Raw genomic sequence first — 18,236 nt, forward strand, 5'->3', positions numbered from 1 at the left:
CAAACATTTTTCCCGAAGTGGAAACATCCCTTTAAGTGGACTCTAAATGAGCAGACATGGGCTTTACATCCAGCATGTAAATAGTGGTATGGAATACATTGTCTTAGTAATTTCTATTTCCCTTTATTACTTGTTTGTTGGCTTGGGATAAAAGTCCCTCGAAGCTTTGGAATAACTTCCTATAGCAAAACTAAGTGTTTACACGTAATTGGTGATGATTATTACAGATAATTCATGTAAAGCCCCCTGAGCAAGGATAAGAAGAAGATTCAGACAACACATGCATCAGTAATTATTCCCAAAACCACAATGGAGATGGGGTAACATTTATGTCTCCGGATTGGTAACACAAAGCACGCAGAGGCCACAATTATAGTTGAACAACTCTATAAAAAACAACTTTATTGAAAATTAGCAGTGACAAACAGAAGTTGTATTGTATTGTCTGGGATTCCCACCAGGAGGAAGCCCCTATGATCTACCAGTGGTGTATAATACAGCGGGGGGTCACCTGAATCTAAACCAAATCATATCAGTATTGGACTCCTGACACACAGACAGAACACACACAACACAATGCTTTCAGTGATCGAAGAAAGAAAGTTACTAACATGCAAAAAGTTGGCAAAAAGTCACCGAAAAGGGAAAGAAACTAAATGATTTCCAAGTGGTTGAACAGAATACAAGATTCATGGATATATATATACTCACTGTTCCAAGTTATTGGACTAGAATAAGATCAGTATAAATTCTATTTCTTGATGATATAAATTGTTCCCTTTACTATAAAAGAGATCTAGCCAGCAGAAAGAAGAACCAGGAACATGCCGGCAATGTGGTCTTTTCCATTCTGTATAAAGGTCTCTGCTGTAGGAAGGATATTTTATTATAATGGTAGCCGTATATGTATGTAAATAAGGATCAGCCATAACAGTGGTATCAGGGTCTACCTCATGCTACCAAAACAGCAGCCGGACTTCAGTTTGAAGATGTCCCATTAAAAACAGATACATTTCCAACATATCCCACAGATTTGAATCAAATTTTGGGAATTTTTAGGTCAATGCAACCCTCTGCTCTGTATGTGATTGGTCTGAGGAGCTTGATAATGTTATAGATGCAGTCATGATTTCCCATTTTATCTGTTTACAACACATCAAGCTCTGGCTCTTAGGAAGTTATCCCTTATCCATAGGTGATCAATTAAAGTTCAACTGCTGGGGCCCCCAAGCAATCACAGTATGGTGATGGTTGAACATGCGCCCTGCTGCTCTTATCAAAAAATATGACAGTGTGGGAAATTGATGAGTACTGCGCTCTACTATCTCTGACACTCTTATAGACAGTGAATGGGAGTGCAGGAGATAGCAGAGGGCAGTGCTCAGCAATTTCTGCCACTACCATACAATTGAAGGAAGCAGCAGGACACATGCTCATCGTGCCAGGTGCTCTGTTCTCATGACCATTGAGAAGGTAGGGGGGGGAAACAACTACCCCCAGTCTAACCCTTTCTAATCACCTTGCCATCTCCTCTCCTGTGGAAAAGAGATAACTTCCTAAGTTGGTGCAACCCGTTAAATATTATGGCTGCTCAATATACATGGACACAAAGCCGTATTCATCACACTCCCTCCAGCTTTCATGTACATAACATGGACTGGTATCAATGAGTGTGTGCACATCGGCATGATCAAAACTAGAAGGGTCACGTCCAGGCGCTGGAGATGGATGAGCACCGCTTACCCCTCCCCTCTCCATAGAGAATTGCAGGGCAAGCAGGGCCCACATGTCCTAAATTTCTCCGTAAATGGTCACAATGCAGTGAGACAAAGTGTGCTTACCGCACCGTGATCGGACAGAATAAACTGTGGGGACTGATATCCAGGTCACAAATGGTGCAGTCGGATATCGGTCCCCATTTCGGCCGTATGAATGAGCCCTAAGAAGTGTAATGCCTGTCCCCTGACATGTCCGTCTATTCCTATAAACTGTACATGACCAATATTGTTCTATTATAGCACAAAAATCTGAACCATAATGTTTTAAAGTCATTAAAAGAAATCAATGGCATCTTATTCTAATTAGGAATCTTGTGGTTTTCACCCAAGGATAAGCTATAAATATGCAGTCCGTGGCACTGACACCCACGCAGCAGCAGAACCATGGCCCCCTCATAATTGCTGTAGTCACAGCATACACACTGCTGAGCTGGTAGCCCTACGTCATGTATTGACTATGCTGACTGGCTTAGACAAACCCCTTTAATAGTGGATTTATTAGGATTTCCCAGCAGTAAGAGCTCCTTAGCAAGTCTAAAAAAACATTTTTAAAGTGGTTGTATAGAGGTTGAAAAACATGGTTGCTTTCTTACAAACACAGCGCCACACCTGACCGTGGTTGGTGCCAGTATTGCAGCTCAGCTGTACAGCGATGAATTTTACAATACAAACCATGGTCACGTGTGCTGTTTTAGGAAGAAAGAAGCCATATTTGTCCGGACAACCCCTTTAACTACCAATATTTTAGGAGGATTTGGGACTAGATGCACCGGTCTAAAATAGACGGCTGCATTACCCCCACTCCATGCAAGACCAATTGTAGGGAAATTAGCAAATATTTTTCTACATAACCTCCACCGCCATTTGTTTTTCTATTAAAATTTTCCAGCCAAAATTTACAGCGACTACAAGTAATATTTTTCCTGTTCCATTATGTAGCAGTTCTCATTCTCAACAAATTTAATAGAACCAAAAAAAGTATTTTTTTTGCATAATTTTGATCATATGCTACGACTTCAGGTTTTTTTAAAGTGATTTTTTTGTTGAATAATGTCTTAAAAGGAATTTTTCCCACTAACAAAACTTATAGACTGCAATCTCCAAAGGATAAGTGTTGTTCATGAGAAAATTCATTTAAAGATTGCTTTTTTTTACCTAAAATATTTCTCTATGACTAAAAAGGTAAATATTAAAAAATAGGACATTTTAAACACATTTTTTTCAAATCACATAAAAAAACCCATAAATAGAATCTATATTTTTCTCTGCCACTTTCCACCATTTACATTAGTAATATATATTTAGACATCATTTAGGAAGAGAAGGGAGGTTTTTTTTTTGGTTTTTTTTTTAAGGAACCCTTGTAATTAATCAAACAGGGGGAGGGTCTTTTCCAAGTCAGCAAATGATGCTCTTATGCACAGGATAGGAAATAATCTGATCATGTGGAAGGGGGGGTGGGTTCTACTGCTGGGACCCTCACCAATCCTGATGCAGGGTCCCGTTCTCAGTGGTGGGTGGGGCTTATCCTGCTGCTCTATACAATAATATGGGAGAGTCATAATATGGGAGAGAAATTGGTGAGCGCTTTGCTCGATAGTTTCTGACCCTCCCATACTATTACAGGAATGGCACAATGAGCTCCACCCATTACTGTGAATGAGACCCCGTTCTCTGGATTGCTGGGGGTCCTGTTCCCATGATTGTTAGGGCACCAGCAGTCGGACCCTGCTCAGACTGTTACCACCAAACCTGTAGATAGGGAATAACTTGTCAAAACCCCTTTAATTACAGATTTTTTAAAAATGAAATTAAAGGGGTTTTCCCACAAAGACAAGGTAGGCCCTAATTTGCTCATCAGTGGGGGTCTCAGCGCTGAGACCCCCGCAGATCGTGAAAACGAGGTCCGACCGACCCCTCGTCATTCCATCAGAGTAACGAAGCAGACGGTTGCGCATGACTGTTCTGCTCCATTAATCTTTATGGAGCAGACGGAGATCGTGAGAGTACTGGACCCCTTGTTTTCGCGATCTGCGGGGGTCTCAGCACTAAGACTCCCACTGATCACCAAGTTAGGGCCTATCCTGTGGCTAGAGCACAACTTTTCTTCGTAGGAAACCCCCCTTAAGGTATGCAATGTATATATGGAGGTACTATGAAGCCTCTGCTCCAGATAACAGGACACATTTCTCAATTTTGGTCGTGTTGGTCTATTGAAATCCTGAGTACAAGAACCGTCTTCAGCCAAACATGTAGTCAGAGGCTATTGTGAGGAGATGCAATGGACCATCGATACCTCAACACTACAACAAAGGGGGCAGAGTAGATATATTCACTGTATACGACTGGAGAACTAACTAACATTCCTACTAATCCTTGTGTATGAACATGATCTCAAATAAAAGATAGTCTTTCTTGTCCAAAGCAACCCAAATTTAAAAAAAAAAAAAAAAAAAAAAAACATAAAATGTCTTTGGGTAACTGGACCACTTTTCTCTGAGACAGGTTTCATACACAGAGGTCCACTTTAAGACTGTTCAAAATTGGCCAAAAAGGACAACAAGTACAAACTAAAAAACTAAATAAAAGAATCCAAGCAATCAGCAATGGGCATTGGTAAGATGGGGGCTGTATTGAAATAAGTGCTAAAAACACAAAAAACCCTTATAATTAGAAAAACTTGCAAGAACAGCAGTAAAAATACCAAGCGTGATTCTTCTTGTGTGGTTTCTGTCCAGCACACGGCAACCTTACAATCGGGAGATAAAAGGTAATTCAGGGTAATTCAAGGTAAAAACAGTTACAACAGAGTTTCCAAAAAGGTTCTTAGGGGTTCAGTCCTCCTTGTTAGTCACAAGGCGTGCTTCACACGTATCTTGTCCTGCGGATTAATCATCTTCGTCTCCTACATCTTCAAGGTCCCGTTTTCTTTTCTGACCCTTTTCTGTTATGGGAGAGAGAAACAGACATCAGTGAATAGGAAACAAGTGAATAGGTTTTACCAGCCATTTACCATCAGGGACACCTAGTCATAGATCCAGGCACCAAGATTGTGGTATGTCTCCTTCCTTCTAATATCAACCTTTAAAATTATGCTAATGAACCAGAAGAGCTCTGGAGGGAGTTACCAGAGTCCCTCCTTGCTAAAGCTTTCCAGGTTGTTACACTCTCTTCCCCTCTATCTAACCTTACACAGTGGGGGGTGGGGAGTGCTAAATCATGATACAACAGCTTGTAAAGCTTCTGCACGGAGAGACTCTCGTAACAACTTAAGAGCCCTTTAGGCTAATTTTAGAAGGAATGAGGCCATGAATAACAAAGAAAATTAGTCACGGTGCCTGGATTGCACACGTTGCTCGTGCTGGAGAGGAGAATAATGGTGCGCGGACGTTCTTACGGCCAAACAAAGAACGCACGTGGGCTCACCGTACATTGCCCAGGCACCAAAGCAAATTATGACGTATAGGCGACAGTAAATTTGTGGCAGTATATACGTTCCCCATACGTTCGTGTGCATGGGCCCTTAGTGAACCTGGTTTATCATGATGGAATTAGATGGTAGTTTTTCTATAAATCTTGGTTGGGGGAGCCTAAAACTTATCCCGCTCTGGCTTCAGCATCACTCCAATACTTATGGTTTCAGGTATGTGTCCAACCACATGTTCTGACTGGACTAAACTTCCCACCACTCAGAGGATGAAGCAGGTCTCAGCGGCATCTCCCCTCACCATAGGTTTCTATGTAGTCTATTACTTCATTGAGCTTCTGAACATATTAGAAGATGGAATTCAGAAATTTCAGAGAATAGGTAACTTTATCAAGAAGGGCGTGAGCACAAGATGAAACCAAGTATGTGGAGAACAAGACACTTTGCTCTGATATGATACGGTACAAAGTCACCTATAGTCACTTGTACTATTCATTCATGTAAAGTTCTTTTAAATTTCCAATGACATTTCTAATATACAAGATTCATTGAATCCCAACGCCCTAATAATGTTAATATATAACTAGAATATTAAACTATGTACAAAAATAACCTCATTGTCAAAAATTAGGTCAAGAATACATAGGAAAAAAAATAAACAAGCTGCCTATACCATCTGTATAAGGAGGATTAGCCACATACCATCCTGGTCAGCTTCATCCTCTTCATCCTCCTATGGACCAAAATAAGAAAAAAATAAATAAAAGATTAATGCTGGATTTTTGTGCTGCTTCAATGCAGATTAACCCCTAAAGTGATTGGGAAAAAACGTGATAACATGGGATTAAAATACAGCACTTAAAGGAACACTCCAGTCACAGCCGATTCATAGAAGAAGAGCCTGAAGGGAGGAGCATGACTCTAGGTTCTAGGAACACAATGAAAACAAGTCATGCTCATTTTTAACATTAACAGTGGTTGGGATTTGGCCATTTTGACCATAAAGAAGTTGAAAACAAAAAAACGTGAGAAAATTTAGCAAATGAATTGAAAACGGAATGAATTGTGTAAAGGTGCCAAGTGTGCGGTACATGCTGCAGAATTATTACAGATACACGTAGAAAGCAAGAATACAATATGAATAGTCGCACCTCCTCCTCGCCGCTCACTTCTTCTTCCTCTCCTTCCTCTTCATCATCGTCTTCCTCACCCTCTTCACCCGGTGGAGCGTCCTCATCATAGTCTTCCTCTGTGTGAGTGGGGGCAGCCTCAGTCACCAACAGACTGGAGATGTGTGTAATTTAGTCTCCAGTCTGTGAGCAACAGACAGAGGGAGTAACAAAACATCAGCTAATACAGAGTAGGTGACGGGTGTCGAAATGTGAAGACACCATGAACATAGTCAAGGATCTAAGTCAACAGGAAAGTGAAGGTATACGATAAATGGAACGATGAGGCAACTCTTTCCCATATCACCAACCTGCCTATTAGGACGGCAACACACCAGTGTGATCGGTCCGTATAAAACAGACCATGTGCTGGCACAATTTCATGGACAGATCACAATGCATATACCGTGCAATGAGAACATTTTGGAGGATCAGTGGTGTTGAACACAGTGATCCATCTGTTGCTTGGGGTGGAGAGCAGAACAGCAGAGGCCAATATAACAATAGTAGTAATACCTCTCCCCTCCAGTCACTGTGGGTCTCTGTATGAGGCAGTGTTGGGGACTTTGATGTCACACAGACCTTACGGCTCATCACTGGCCTCAGAAGGTGTTTGGCTGAGGACAATATTGAGCTGCAGCGACCATATTGAGTCAAATAGACATCAACACTGCAAGCAATTTTGCACACAGAGTCAGAAGTTACTGGAGGCGAGGATGGAGTTAAAGAGGTCAGGTCCTACACGGAACTATCGCTGGTTTCCTCCTTTCCGTAGCAGCAAGTAATGCCGGGGTATACAATGCTGGCTTCACCTGTAACAGGCAAGTGACAACGAAGAAGGGGATGTGGGACACTAAACCACTGGTCCTTTCTAGAATTCCCTCTTATGTGAAATCTCACCTGCTTACCAAAAAAAAAAAAAAATTCCTCCTAAGTCAGGAAAATATGACTCTTCTCACATCAGATAAGTCAAGTTTAACAAGCTGTGTGCCATATTATATCATATAAGAATCTCATCTTTCAGATCAAATCTTGTTGTTCTGTGAGCTACAGAACTGGACACGCAAGCAGTTAACTAGTTTCGGACCGCCCGCTGATATCTAAAGTCCTGAGTCTGCAGCGACATCTTTAGACTGTTTTAGACTACATAAAGGATCGCCATAGTCACCCCATTAGCCTGATACTATATATATTAACAAAACAACCGAAACAAAATGGAGAATTCATTAATGTTCATTTTGAGTGAATTTGAACAGAACGTCCTGTTGCGTGGGGGGGGGGGGGGGGGGGGATAGGGGGGCGGGACTTCATACTCACCGGGTGTTTCCTGCACAATGGAGCAAAACATAAGTCTCTAACACCTGTGTTAAAGGGTGTTGACCCTTTGATTGCCACCAAAGATGGTGGTGGCATTAACGAGCCATTGAAAACGTCATCAAAAGTCGCAAAAAAAATGACACCACCCACAGCTCCGTACACCAAGGTATGAAAAAGTTATTTGTGCCAGAAGATGGCAAAATGAAGATTTTTTTTTTTGTACAGGAGGTTTTCATTTTTGTAAATGTATGAGAACATAAAACCTTTAGAAATATGTTATCTATGTGATCGTACTGACCCAAAAGAATAAAGTAGGACATGTAATTTGGGGTGCTCGGTGGAAGCAGTAAAATCCAAGCCCACAAGAGAATGGTGCAAATGCGGTTTTCCATAATTTTCACTGCATTCAGAATTTTTTTCCCGCTTCCCAGCACACGGCATGGAATATTAAATACCATCACTACGAGGTGCAATTTGTTACCCAGAAAACAAGCCGTCACACAGCTCTGTACAAGGAAAAATAAAAAAGCTATAGATTTTTGAAGGCGAGGGGTGAAAAATGAAATGCGAAAAACGAAAAAGGGCCTAGTCCTTAAGGGGTTAAATATGACATTTTCGTGTTTCTGAATACTATAGAACAGAAGATAGAGCCATGTGAATTGACACTACCCCTACAACCACTAAACTTGAGTGATATTTGGAAATGAGGGCAATGAGAAGAGTCATAGTTGCCAGACTTTGGGAGAGATTCTTTTATATGTAAACTGGAGATTTCACATAAAAAGAGAATTCTAGAAACAAAGTAAAATCAGATAACAGGTTCTCTTTAATGACTACTTTTGTTATTTTATATCAACGACAACTGCTTCTCTATGAAATAATACTAGTTTTATTTATACCAACTTTATTAGTAGCACACAGGGCAGACATTGAAGTCATAAGGTACTAGGACTTTAAAAGATTTTCTGCTGTAAACTAATAATAGTAATAGGAAGTGCAAAGGAATATCCTACATTACACAAAATTAGACAGAGTTTTACTTAAAGTAGTTTCGGGAAAACCCTGTGGGGGCAGAACAGATGTGAGATATCTGTATGAGAGCCCAGGCTCCCAAATAAAGGGAAATAAAGTGTTAAACCAGACAGTAGCGATCATAGTCATGGTTTCCAAGGGAACCAGCCAAGTAATAATTGGGAATATTTTTATACCCGCACACCGGGAAGGGCTGTCAGGATTACGTTAGAAGCAGCCTCATTACTCTGCCGCATAGTATTATAGTATCGGCATCTTCCATCCTCTTTAATAATGTATCATCCTGTGACATCACTCCCATGTCAATTACGCTCTCAGTGCTATCCAATGTCTGCCCTCACTAAGTACTCCTCTGAGTATAACTAATGGCTGCCTTCCTCTGCTATGAGATATCAGTCACTGCAGTTAACCCCAATATTTCACTCCGCTTCAATGTCTCAGTAATAGGGTCCCACCAGCACCTATCCAGTAGAAGGAGCCCAACAAACATATTTATACCTATTGACTTTATGGATTCATGTACAGCATGGAAATCACATAACAGCAGATATTTAACAAATCAAAGGTTTCACCTAGATTTATTTTAAGTGAATGGATAAAAAAGGATCTGGGAAAGACAATTTCTCCATTACTCACCATCCTCATCATCATCCTCATCATCTAAACCCTCCACATAGGCCTCAGCATCCGAGTCGGGAGCCTCCTTCTCGTCATGGTCGTACCCATCTAGGTAAGTGAGCTGGGGTAGTAGCTTAAAGACGTTCTCCCGGTAGTCACTGAGGTTGGTGACCTCGCAGTTGAACAGGTCTAAGCTCTTGAGGCTCTCTAATTTTTTCTAGGAGTAAGAGAAATTATGTCTTTGACATTTTCTGTAAAATTTTACAAATTAATCTTCATATAGTTGGTTTAAGGATTTGATTCTTAGCTTATCAATATGATATAGCAAATGTCTGATGGGAGAGGTGGCCACATCCAGAGAATGACTGGAGAGGTGGTACCATCTTGGATCGGCGCAGGACAAACAGGAGGGACCCTCATCTGTCAGGTACATGACATGTGCCATAATTCAGACTCACCAGAGGTTCTATCGTACTCAGGTCCTTTATTCTGTTTCCACTTAGGTTGAGGTGTGTGAGGTTCGGACATTTTTCTGCCAGTACTTCCAGTCCACCAGAGATGTTGTTATCACTTAACTCCAACTATAGATCAAAAGAAAAAAACATGATCGCTCAGTCTGATGGGAAGGCACAAAGAAAATCACATAGCAGCAGTGCAGGATGTGGTCCTCCTGACGCTATCCACAGCGGAGAGAATAGAGGGGCAGAGAGGCGATCCTATACACCCCAGCCCTGACATACTAGTTGAGGCTTAGGACCTACTAGTCTATGGTATAACCCCTTTCAGGAATTCACCCCTAAATGACCAGACACCGTTTAGTATCATTGCTGTATCTTTCAGATTAGAATACAAACTTTTTAACAAGAAAAAAACTTGCTAAAAAGTGCCTGCGTCTTACAGACCGAAGGCCAGGAGGATCCAGCACTGCCAGACCCTCCTGACCGCTGTAATGGTGATCGCTATGTCAGCGCCTCACCCAACCTCCCCGAGAGGAGCCTCCACACTGCTCTCTCCCGGGTGCCTACTCACTGTCTACAGGACCTGCGGTGATGTCAGAATCATGTGACGAGAATGGGGACATGCTGCCCTGGGACAGGGTAAGAAGAAGAGGAAGGGAGGGGGGTTCTGTGTGTTCCTTAGGTGTATATAGCAGTGCCCGGTCAGAGTGTGAGTGTACGTTTCCATTTCTATTTGTGTATACAGCAGTGCTGAGTGCGTTTCTATTTCTATTTGTGTATAGCCGAGCTGCGTGTGTAAATATATGGATGTAGCAGGCTTGTGTGTGCTGTGCTTTTATATATATATTTTTCCTTTTTTGGAAGACTAAATCTGGGGTGCCTCTTATAGTGAGGAGCGTCTTATAATCCGAAAAATACGGTACTCTCTTTTGGTTTTGAAAAAAATATCCCATTCATCATCATATCTGATGGGCAAACAAAATAATTGTACTGCCTTTTACAGTATTAAACCATATGGTTACTTTTTATTTTTTTTTAATTATTACAGGCAGTCCCCTACTTAAGGACACCTGACTCCTAGCTACAGACTGACCCCTCTGCCCACCGTGACCTCTGGTGAAACTTTCTGGATGCTTTATATTAGCCGCAGGCTGCAATGATCATATGTAACGTTTCTAAGGTTATATTGATAATTCTTGGTACCAAAAAAATGTAATTGTCGATGGCGCAAAAAATTTTTTTGTCTGGAGCTACAATTACAAAATATACAATTCTGACTTGCATACAAATTCAACTTAAGAACAAACCTAAAGAACCCATCTTGTATGTAACCCGGGGACTGTCTGTACTTTGTCTATTTCACTTTTATATAGAAATATAATATATAGAGATATATATTTTTTTTTTAAATGTTTAGTCCTCAAAAAGCCTCTCGTAATACATTTGCAGTGTGGTCGAGGCTCTGGTTACATAAAAGACATTTTATATTGTCTGCTTTCTCTTTCTTAATCTCATGATGCCTCAGCACAGCGTCACATGACCAGCCAGAGAATAACCCATCTCTGCTAGCTGCAGGGGTGCATAACGATCATCCACGCCAAGATAGCAAAACAACATAGTCAGGGATATCCAAGCTCAGAGCAGATTCACTCAGCAACTAAAGTGAAATATAATAACAGAAATAACAAAAACAGGCGAGAGACAGAAAATACCAAAATGAAGAACCTGGTAGTTTTGGTTGGTCTGACCCATTCATTTTTGACATTGATTAACACTAAAATAAAATGTTAGACTTTCTATTTATTTTTTTATTATTGTGTCACATTTGTTTAATATTTGGTTAGAAAAAAAAATTTCTGCAAATCTGTGTCGGGCACCAATTTTTTCTTTTTTTGTAAATCCACTCTAAAGTGTATATAAACTTATGTGCACAGTGTGTGTTTTTTTTCGGGTTCCTCTACGGTTAGAAGTTATATGGCTCCTGGAAGACATTCATGCTGTATCTTTTCATTTGTAATGTAACTGGGGCATCTATATCCGCTTCCATCTTCTCCTCAGGGAAGACAGCAGGCGTCCCACATGCTCCGCCTAAGCTGCAGGAGCGCTAAAGCAGCGAGGCCAGAAGACCACACTACACACATAGGACCTGCACCACCCGCTGCCATATAACCACATGGGGTTATTAAATTGTTATATCAAATATCCTACTCATTCCTGGCAGAAACTAGGAAATTACAGCACAAGTAAATCCGGCGATCATGGCGATTCTGCTACTGCATTCAAGTATGGGGAGTGCTCCTAGAGAGCGGTTCTGCTACATTCTTCATCAGCTTTCATGCTCCATTTCTTCTATTCAATGCTACCACCAATAGGTGGCGCTGTACTCACATGCTAGATGACATAGCTGTACAGGACTAGGACCACAATTTGGGATCTCAGCAGTAATAAAAAAGGATAGATATATATACAGGCAGTCCCCAGGTTACGTACAAGATAGTGTCCAGAGGTTTGTTCTTAAGTTGAATTTGTATGCAAGTCGAAACTGTATATTTTATAATTGTAGATCCAGACAAAAACCATTTTTTTGCTGTAATGGGACCAAGGATTATCAATAAAGCTTCATTACAGACACCTTACAGCTGGTCATTGCAGTCTGGGACTAAAGTAAAGCATTCAGAAAGCTTCACCAGACATCAGAGGGGTCTGTCTGTAACTATGGGTTGTCTGTAAGTCGGGTGTCTTTAAGTAGGGGACCGCCTGTGTATAATATAATATATATATATAAAAAAAAAAAAAAAAAAAAGTATACAACATCAACCTGAACAATACAAAGACCATGATCTGTGTTACCTTTTTCAATTTGTTTAACTTTGGTAAGTTTGCGACAGAGCTGAGGCAGACGTTGATTGTGCTCAAAAATTCCAGTTCTTCAAATTCATCCGTCAACCCTTCGATTTTGCCATCTTTTGACCGGCAATTGTCCAGGACAAGCTCTTTTACCTGAGGAGAAATATAGTATATGATAATTATGGCGATAGCTGCACATACAGGGCGGATGATAAAACAACATTTCCCTAGCTCCATGGGGATGATCTCATCCATATCCGTCCTGTTCTAATAGGGATCAGAGTGTAGCTTCCCCATCTTTGACAAACAAGGAATTATCTGTGTGGTATTAGGAGGGGGAGCTCTCTTGTTGCTCTGTTACCTCTGGTTTTTGGATGCGACCCTTGTCGGGGAGGAGGAGGGGGGGATGTTCATGAGACTCTTAATGAGAGATTCCAAAGGCCCCATAGGATGTGACTTCCTGTGTCGTTCCATGGACACTCATAGGATGCAACAAGATCCGTGACCCCGAGTGCAAGAGCAGCGGGGCAAGCACAACACGACAAGTGTGTGTTCTTTATATTCCCGTCCTTGGCCCTCTGCATTTCAGTCTTGTGCTCCCTTCCTTTAAAACCCATAACTTTTTTATTTTCCTGTTCAGTAGCATTTGTGCCATTATCTTTGAGTGCTCTCAATTTATGGCTTTCGCTGTGAAACGTTTGTGCTTTATATCAGTTCTAGGAAAAACAAGTGATTTAATGGTCCTTTTTGGATCCCTAGAGGGATTTTACTGCTGTAACCTGCACCCATCTATAGTCTTTTAAACAGCTAACACCCATGAGTGGTGCCATATACGTGTCTATTTTCCACGATGTAGGGGTGGCCCGCAGCGCCGACACGACGTATTCACTAATTTTATAAGCAGTTATAAATCACTCCTTGTAATCTTATATCTATTTGCAGCAAGGTTAAGCATATATGGTGAGAATATACAAACTAGATGCACATGTTGCCCCTAAAAGGTAAAAAAAAGGGGGGGGGGCTTAGCTATAAGAAGTTTTGCTGTGGGACCTTATGATATTTGTTTCCACCCCAGCTAAGTGTGCATGTGCCCGGGGAGAGCAGAGTAACCCCCTGGCTGCACATTACACAGACCCTCAGAACACATCAGATTCCGCTGCAGCTGCACTTCCAGGAAACACAATGTTGTTACTTAAAAACTTTACTAGTTACAAAAGAACAATAGGGCTTAGGCCAGATAGATTGTGATTGTACTAAACTATGACAGAACCTGCGCCAAATTTATTATACTGGATCCGTCACCCTTCATTACTACGCGTCACAACTTGTAATACTAGGCCCTATTTATTAAGGTACTTGTAAAATTCAATTGTCTGGCAAAAAAAGAAGGCTGCTTTCATTCAAAAACAGCCCACAAGCATTATGTGGTATTCCAACTAAGCTGAACCTATCTCTATACAGGCCAGCTGCAATACCGAAACAGACCATGGTCAGGTGTGGCGCTATCTTGGTTTAATTTTTTATTTTTTTTTAAAGAAAGCAGCCATGGCTTCCAACCTCTGGACAATCACTTTAATGCTGTCACGCTCCTTATTTTTGGGTGCATTGTACATCAAGCACCAGAGCCCCAGCACATGTATAAATGCATTGTAGTTTCTCTGTGGAGTTGTGTGCAAAAAAAAAAAAAAATCTCCAGTAAATAGTATTTGGGAAGTACATTTCCACACAATGGAGCTTGGAATTTTCTGCCTTGGACCACAGATCTTTCCTCTCCCAATAGAAGACAGGGGAAAAAAAAAACTCAGCAGAACACACAGAAAGTCCAATGGTCGGAGGATTCTGGTTAACCCTATGGGGACCAGGGCAGAGTGTACTTGTTCTGTCTCGATTCTCGTGTTCCTCACATACTTAGGGTCGTGTGCACCTCTGCATTAGAAGTACCCAAAGACGGAAACCAGAGTACCAGAGTAGTGTAAGGTTGTTTCGCATCTTGCTGAGTAAACGCAACATATGGCATCACCCTAAATAGTATTTGGGTTTTTGGGCAGCTCTAATTGATCCCCTGACCATCACTTTAACCGTCAAGTGTTACAACAAAGTACCAGTGTTTCCAGTAGGTTCTACATCTGTGTTGATATTGACGCAAAAACTAATCCCCCCCCCCTCCCATGAAAAATGATAAAACCTGGGATGAAGCTTTTAAAGGATCTGACACAGATGTGAACAGAACCTAAGGAGATCACACCCCACTCCCAAATCCATAACAGTGTAACACTAGTGAATCAAGGCAAATACATAAATCAATGGTGGACAAGGACTGTATATAGATTCAGCAAGAGACAAGCACACATCACAGCAGGAGGCTGCTCGGCTCCAAAATATTACACACCCAAAGATACACCCATGGGAGCAGCCACTTCTTATCAATGGCACACACAGGAAAACATGTTAAAAAAACCTGCTCAACTAACAATTCCCCAATGTGGGGTTACTAGTAGAATCTCTCCCCAGAGCAGCGGCGTGTTCCTGGAAGATGCAGTGTCCTGGGAACTCACAGCAACCTATAGGCTAAACCGCAACACCTCTACTGTATAAGGAGGAGCCATATACCACAGGATCCACCTCATCTAGGGAGCTGTAAAGATTATACACGTTCCCAGGATAATATAAGATCTGCAGCAGAGATCAGACGCTGTGCTACAGATTCCGTGACACTATTCTGTGTCTAGATACTTGTGATAAGACTTTCCTTTCCATCCTCCATATCCCTGCTGTCCACCCAAGGGCACACATTTCCACTGAAAACAATAGGAGCTGGAATACATGCAGTTTATAAAGTCACTTTTTACTAAAGTCTGCACTGGAAATCTTCCAGTGTGAACACGGCCCAGGCAGATATATACAGTAGCCTATAGTATAGTATACTGCCCTCCTCCTACCTCTCTGTGACTACACCTGGGCCAGACAGGAGCCTGCAGCTCTTCAGTTGTCACCGGGTACCATGTGCTGTTGCCAGGCAACGTGCCCAAATCTGGGTCACGGCTTGCCATAGAGCGCAGCTCTCCCTTGATAACATGGCCGCAGTGGGCACACAATGACACCAGTATCACACTGACCCGCGGACATCAGCCCCCTAACAAATATCATGGGAAACCTCCACTTGTACACAACACGGCTCCGCAGTACGGTGTAATCGTCACGTCTATGGCCGATATCGGCGACCGATCACAATACAATCATTTTTTCGGTTACAGTGCACGATCGGGAGCGCCAGGGCGATCGCACATGGCAGCTGTGATACATCCTCATTCCCGCCTCATCCACCATGCTCACTCGGGGCCTGCACACCCGCTGCGGGTCACGGATCACCGCCCTCCCCGGCACCCCCGCGGCCCCCTGCTCCCCCGGGCCGCGCTCCTTACATCGGCCGGTGTCCTGTTCCGCAGCTCCAGGTGAATCCTCCTCTTCATGTCCATTTTGCGGCTGCTGCTGCTTTGTCTACAATGGAGTTGCTCGGGGTCGGGGGTGACGTCAGTGTCACGTGCTGTCCGGAACAGTCACCTGATGATATTTAGCCCCTCCCTCTTTTTTTCTCCCATTCAGTAGACGACTTGGAAAAGGTCAAGCAAGGATTGTGCGGGGAGGCTGTGTCACGCCGGGACGGGCGGTATTGTTAGTTACTGTACGGGATGCCGCGTCGAGTAGCGTCCTGTATACGGAGACGGGGGCAGAACTCGGCGGTTAACTATGTATTACAGCGTACAATAACATTGTTTAGTTTGGTTGACTGACATCTCATTCGTCCAATCGAAGTGCAGCTTCCTTTATACGCAGCCAATAGCGTGCGATCCCGCTCGTGTGACGCAGTAGCGAGGGCGCGCGCTCAAGGGCAGAGAATAACCGGAGACTGTAGCCGAATGATTGGCGCTCGCTGTATTTGTATTGATACAAGGGGGCGGAGCTACGGCCTCAGGCGACCTGGTGCCGCCCACCAATCATGTCTAGCAAACTTACCACACGAAATAAACTGAAAATGATAATAATTTATGATATACTATTATACATTTATAATACTGGGAGTCCTGAGTTATATACTGTACTGTACAAGCTCATATGAATAGTGGCCCATAATTGATCAGCATAAATACCACCCCCTCTTAATTCATTAAAATATATACATTCCCTGATTAATTAAAATGTACTCCGTGCCTCCAAAAATATACACAGCCCCTGTCCTCAAATTATTATAGTGAATAAAAATATATACATTCCCTCCACATATACAGTCATAAAATATACTAACCCAGTGGATAATGGGTATAACGAACACTGGCGCTAGCAGAAATCAACAAGCTTTATAAGGGTGATGCCACATGTGGCGTTTTGAACCTGTTTTTGGTCCGTTTTAAAGTAGTCCGTTAAAAAACGCATCCGTTTCTGACAGGTTTTACCAATTATCTTAATTAAAACTGGTCAAAAACGCATGCATTTCCAAAAGACAGACGGACTGCTTAAAAACGGACCAAAAACGGGTTCAAAACGCCACATGTGGCCACTTTTCAATAGACATGTCTCTGCATGTACATGTGTCTTTGCCTCCTGTGAGAGCTTCAGCCTTTCCCTCTTCTCCCCATGCTGCCCTCTGCATATACACTCACTTTATTAGGTACACCTGTCCAACTGCTCGTTAACACTTAATTTCTAATCAGCCAATCACATGACAGCAACTCAGTGCATTTAGGCATGTAGACATGGTCAAGACAATCTCCTGCAGTTCAAACCGAGCATCAGTATGGGGAAGAAAGGTGATTTGAGGCCTTTGAACGTGGCATGGTTGTTGGTGCCAGAAGGACTGGTCTGAGTATTTCAGAAACTGCTGATCTACTGGGATTTTCACGCACAACCATCTCTAGGGTTTACAGAGCATGGTCCGAAAAAGAAAAAACATCCAGTGAGTGGCAGTTCTGTGGGCAGAAATGCCTTGTTGATGCCAGAGGTCGGAGGAGAATGGGCAGACTGTTTCAAGCTGATAGAAAGGCAACAGTGACTCAAATCGCCACCCGTTACAACCAAGGTAGGCAGAAGAGCATCTCTGAATGCACAGTACATCGAACTTTGAGGCAGATGGGCTACAGCAGCAGAAGACCACACTGGGTGCCACTCCTTTCAGCTAAGAACAGGAAACTGAGGCTACAATTTGCACAAGCTCATCGAAATTGGACAGTAGAAGATTGGAAAAACGTTGCCTGGTCTGATGAGTCTCGATTTCTGCTGCGACATTCGGATGGTAGGGTCAGAATTTGGCGTCAACAACATGAAAGCATGGTTCCATCCTGCCTTGTATCAACGGTTCAGGCTGGTGGTGGTGGTGTCATGGTGTGGGGAATATTTTCTTGGCACTCTTTGGGCCCCTTGGTACCAATTCAGCATCATTGCAACGCCACAGCCTACCTGAGTATTGTTGCTGACCATGTCCATCCCTTTATGACCACTATGTACCCAACATCTGATGGCTACTTTCAGCAGGATAATGCGCCATGTCATAAAGCTGGAATCATCTCAGACTGGTTTCTTGAACATGACAATGAGG

The 18,236-nt window shown here is 42.4% G+C and overlaps 1 protein-coding gene across 1 annotated transcript; it reads right to left on the bottom strand.

Moving 5' to 3' along the window:
* Positions 1 to 370: 370 nt before the first annotated feature.
* ANP32A (acidic nuclear phosphoprotein 32 family member A) lies at positions 371 to 16,408 on the bottom strand. The gene is made up of 7 exons (XM_072148731.1): positions 16,069 to 16,408; positions 12,650 to 12,799; positions 9,800 to 9,922; positions 9,360 to 9,558; positions 6,357 to 6,454; positions 5,908 to 5,938; positions 371 to 4,722 (listed from the first exon to the last, which is right to left on the bottom strand). The coding sequence occupies exons 1-7, from the start codon at positions 16,120 to 16,122 to the stop codon at positions 4,667 to 4,669; spliced, it is 711 nt and encodes a 236-aa protein (XP_072004832.1). The 5' UTR covers positions 16,123 to 16,408; the 3' UTR covers positions 371 to 4,666.
* Between the last annotated feature and the right edge of the window lie 1,828 nt (positions 16,409 to 18,236).

The sequence above is a fragment of the Engystomops pustulosus genome, chromosome 4 (assembly GCF_040894005.1).
Source record: "Engystomops pustulosus chromosome 4, aEngPut4.maternal, whole genome shotgun sequence".
NCBI classification, from domain to species: domain Eukaryota; kingdom Metazoa; phylum Chordata; class Amphibia; order Anura; family Leptodactylidae; genus Engystomops; species Engystomops pustulosus.